Raw genomic sequence first — 4,178 nt, 5'->3', positions numbered from 1 at the left:
CTGAGGCGGGCGGCGGCGGACGTTGTCCGGCCGGGGCGGACACGTCCGTCGGCGCGGAGGAAGGGGATCTGTTTTTTTTTTTAGGGTTTCGGGGAGAGGGAGAGATCCGAAAACGGAGGGGGTGTATATATAGGCATAGAGGGAGCTAGGAGAGTCCAAACGAGGTGCGGTTTTCGCCCACACGATCGTGATCGAACGCTCTAGGACATGGAGAAGAGTTTGGTGGGTTTTGGGCCAAATTTGGGGGGTGTTGGGCTGCAACACACACGAGGCCTTTTCGGTCCCTCGGTTAACCGTTGGAGTATCAAACGAAGTCCAAATGACCCGAAACTTGACAGGCGGTCTACCGGTAGTAAACCAAGGCCGCTTGGCAAGACTCGTTCCAATCCGGAAATGTTTAAACCCCACACACGAAAGAAATCTAGAAATGACCACCGGAGGAGAACGAAGCGCCGGAATGCAAAACGGACAACGGGGAAAATGCTCGAATGCATGAGATGAACATGTATGCACATGCAATGCACGTGATGACCTGATATGAGATGCATGAAAACGAAAACAACACACACGAAGACAAAGACCCAACCCGAGAAATAAATATAACTTGGCGCCGGAGACGGCAAGAGTTGGATACAAATATGGAAAGTTACATCCGGGGCGTTACGTAATTTGTCTGGTTTTGACAGTTAGAGGGTGCAACTTAGACGGTATAATAGATGAGGGGTGTATATTAGACCCACCAAAGAGTTGAGGGTTGATATATGGACACGGCGTTTCAGCGCCCGAGCCCAGCTGCTCCCGTTATCCTCGGCGTTGGCTGCGCTATGTGGATCCGTGAATGGTGGTTTGACTGTTGTGGTGTGGGCGCTAGAAAATGGCTCGCGAGCGGGAAATACGGTATGGCACAGTGCTGTACGGTGCGATCCCCAGACCGCTGCGCGGTGGACGTTTGAAATTTGGTGGGCGGCTCCGTCAGGGCGTGTATCTGTCCCGTGGCTCAAGCCGCTTTATGTGGAGATGAGCCGTGGCACGGAGTAGTTGTAGGACGTTAGGATTACTGCGAGAGGCACGTCATTTGGAACAGGACAACAACTCGAGAGGTACATCATTTGGAAGTAGCACCAAGATGCACATTTTGTTAATTGATCGTGCATGGGAGAAGTAGCCGTAAACAAACATGACTACGCCTCACCCAAATATCTGCTCGCTTGGTAGCCTGGTGATTCGGTTCATGCGCACGCGTGATGTACTTGCACGGCTGCATGAGTATGATTCTCAGGTGTCTCATCACTCATCAGATAAACGTGGCAAACAGGTGGAACACAATCTGCTCTTTTCAGGAGTTTAGAAGTTTACCAAACAAAGCTACATCTGACACGACGATTACCAGGATTTTAACCGCAACAGACAGACCAACGGTTCATTCTTCAGCTTCTCATCAACCCTGAAACACAGTAATATCCAAGCCATAATTTCTACATATATACTTTCCCGGAAAAAAATAGTTCCTGCATTTTCGGATACAATCCTAGAATCCGATGTTCTTAAACCATCTTGTTCCACAGGGTAGCCTGGAAATACACATAGGTCGCTCAAAATTCTTCATGCCATGGATACACATAGGCGTTGTATGATTAGTACCATGTACTCTAAATAGTTTCAACTTTGGTTTCCCGTTTCGAGTTGCGTCCGAATGAGCAGGGCAAAAGCATTATCATGGCATGGGTGGTAGAAGGCAAAAAAAGCTTGTGGCTGCTGCGAGTTAGCAGAGTACTTATCCTGGAACTCTGAAGAAATCCAACAGGCCGGCCTAGAGAAAAGGGAGGAGGCAAGATGTGAGTGCCAACGCATAAAACGATTAAACTAAATGACTGCGTGAGGGGAGAGTACTTAATCTGTAGTGAACGCACTAGTAGACTCTGGATCCTGGTTGCTTCCCTTTGCGAGCGATGGAATCATGGTGGTGACCGGGAGCAGCTCCTGTTGCTTGCTGCGTGGTCAGAGAAGATGAGTCGGACTGGAGAGCCGGTCCAGTAAGGCCCAGAAAAAACGAGGGGCCGTCTCGCGCTGTTCTGGACCGGAACGACTGCAACATTACCAGTCAGTATTTAAAGCGCGGGCCCAGGTTAGATTTCACCCCGGTATACATGATAAAATACGAGATACAACACAGATCTCGAGATGAATGGATGCACTTGATAACAGGACCATCTGAGCTCGGGCTGAGAAACTAATTTTCGGTTGATATATGCACTTCTCTCTATTTTTAATATACAAGTTACCCTACTGGAAACTATGACGTATCGGTTGAACTTTTCCTTCTTCTCTTCTAGGGTGCTGCTCACCAGAATCCTGATGAACTGGTGCCTGAGCCAGAAATTTGCGAGCCCATGGTAAAGGAGGCTGCTGCAGAACACGGTAGGCGTCAAGTGTCGTGCATCATAATCTTTGGTCACTAATTTTTGGTATATTCACGTCGCTTGCATTAAATGATGAGTTGAGTCACCTAATCAACATTGGTGCATTTCTGCAGCACATGGCCGACATGTACCAGATGAAGGGCTTCCCCAGACGAAGGCTTCAATAGTAAGCTCTTTCGCTGCTTGTCTTGACTTATGTTTGCTTGGTTAATACTACCAAATACTGTGATGCAGCGCGAAATCGTAGATGCAGCTGACAGATTCTACCAGGGTCATTTATAATAATGCTGTCATACCACACGTATTTTGTCTCTACAGTTGCATTTCCTGATTTGGTTGTCTTGCTTATGCCAAGGCTCCAACCAAGGACTGCCGGGCAGAAGGAACCGCGGATGACCAGAAGGAGAACCTTTGCCAGGAAGAAGCAAATGAGGACCTTTGCGCTTCGAAGCCTCGCGAAAACATGAAGAAGACGTCAAGGTGAGCGAGCGTACTTATGGAAGGCGTCACCTAAATGCAAAAACCAGCTTGACAAGTAATTAATATCCATAATATAGTTGGCACAAATAACCTGTGGTTTGGTTTGGTGAAGCAGGAGGAGGCTGCTGCCTGTGTCGGCCATGATGCTCAAGGAGTTCACCGGCCCTGCCATTGGTTTGGTATGCACGCACGCACGCGTGCACGCTCCCCCTTGTCTGCGGGAAGCGTTTGGTTTTGGACCGATTGATTCTAACCTAACTGACTGGTGCAATGGCTGTTACTGCAGGACGGAGGAGGCGCCAAGGCATCGTCGGGTGAGCAGTCGGCGATGGCTGCTGGGCGATCGGACGCACTCATCCGGCTCCTCAAAGCAAAAGCCCCGCCCATGAGGCATCGCCGGGGCTAGGAAGAACACCCGCCCACTCAATTAGATAAAATTCAGACCGTCAAATCATCTTGGTTTGGTGTAGTTATTAGTAATTCTCCACGGTGGGTTGCTTCTGTAGGATCTTCACCAAGTCCAGTTGACAATTAAACTTTTGGTGACACATGGAAATTTATCTATCTAAGAAGCGCTCTCATCATCATGCGTGCATTCATATAGTTTGGGATGTTTTATCGGTACTGAGGAACTATATAGTGAAAAGAAGATGGCATCTGAGCCGTAGTCGGCACTTTATTCCATTTTTTTAAAGCAAATGCACCCATAAGTTTAAACGATATTCTCCATTTTTTTTGTGGACAAACATCTTGATTTTCCTTTTTGTTAGTGGCAAAACGAGAGAAAAACACGATTATTCACTGCTTGGTATTTTAAATAACAATGTTAGACTGTTATTTTTGGTACAAGCAACATTCAGTTTTTTGGTGAATTCTACTCTCTCTGTACCGAAATATTTGTAGTTGGGGGAACTTGTACTAGTTTCCCCCAACTACAAGTATTTCGGTAGAGATGGAGTAACATGTACTCCTTCCGCTCCAAATTACTCGTCGTGGTTTTAGTTTTCATTTAAACTAAAACCACGACGAGTAATTTGGAACGGAGGGAGTATTAAGTACCTATGTTTTGGATTTTTTTTAAATGGAGCTTTGGAGCCGTGTAAATCCTCACTCTTAGAGCAACTCTAGCAGATAGCCTCTCAGGTTTTTCATGTTTTCTTATTTAATTATAGTATTTTTTATATGAAAACTTTTAAATATAGGATGAACTTTTTCCTAACTGCGCAATAACTTTTTTAAATATGCGATGACATTTCTAAAGGACAATAAACATTTTAA

The 4,178-nt window shown here is 46.3% G+C and overlaps 1 protein-coding gene across 2 annotated transcripts in view; it reads left to right on the top strand.

The window, feature by feature from the left end:
* The window catches only part of LOC123070369 (kinesin-like protein KIN-6), a 27,942-nt gene extending 24,313 nt beyond the window's left edge, over positions 1–3,629 (top strand). The window contains exons 16-20 of one of the 2 annotated variants that reach the window (XM_044493557.1): positions 2,334–2,418; positions 2,534–2,586; positions 2,776–2,900; positions 3,013–3,079; positions 3,187–3,629. In XM_044493557.1, the coding sequence (XP_044349492.1) occupies positions 2,334–2,418; positions 2,534–2,586; positions 2,776–2,900; positions 3,013–3,079; positions 3,187–3,306 (450 nt within the window). In that variant the 3' untranslated portion in view covers positions 3,307–3,629. The remainder of the gene's footprint in view (positions 1–2,333; positions 2,419–2,533; positions 2,587–2,775; positions 2,901–3,012; positions 3,080–3,186) is intronic. The other variant, XM_044493558.1, reaches the window with a different exon arrangement.
* The last annotated feature ends 549 nt before the right edge of the window (positions 3,630–4,178 follow it).

The sequence above is a fragment of the Triticum aestivum genome, chromosome 3B (assembly GCF_018294505.1).
Source record: "Triticum aestivum cultivar Chinese Spring chromosome 3B, IWGSC CS RefSeq v2.1, whole genome shotgun sequence".
Lineage (NCBI taxonomy): Eukaryota > Viridiplantae > Streptophyta > Magnoliopsida > Poales > Poaceae > Triticum > Triticum aestivum.
This window is presented reverse-complemented; position numbering and strand designations above follow the sequence as displayed.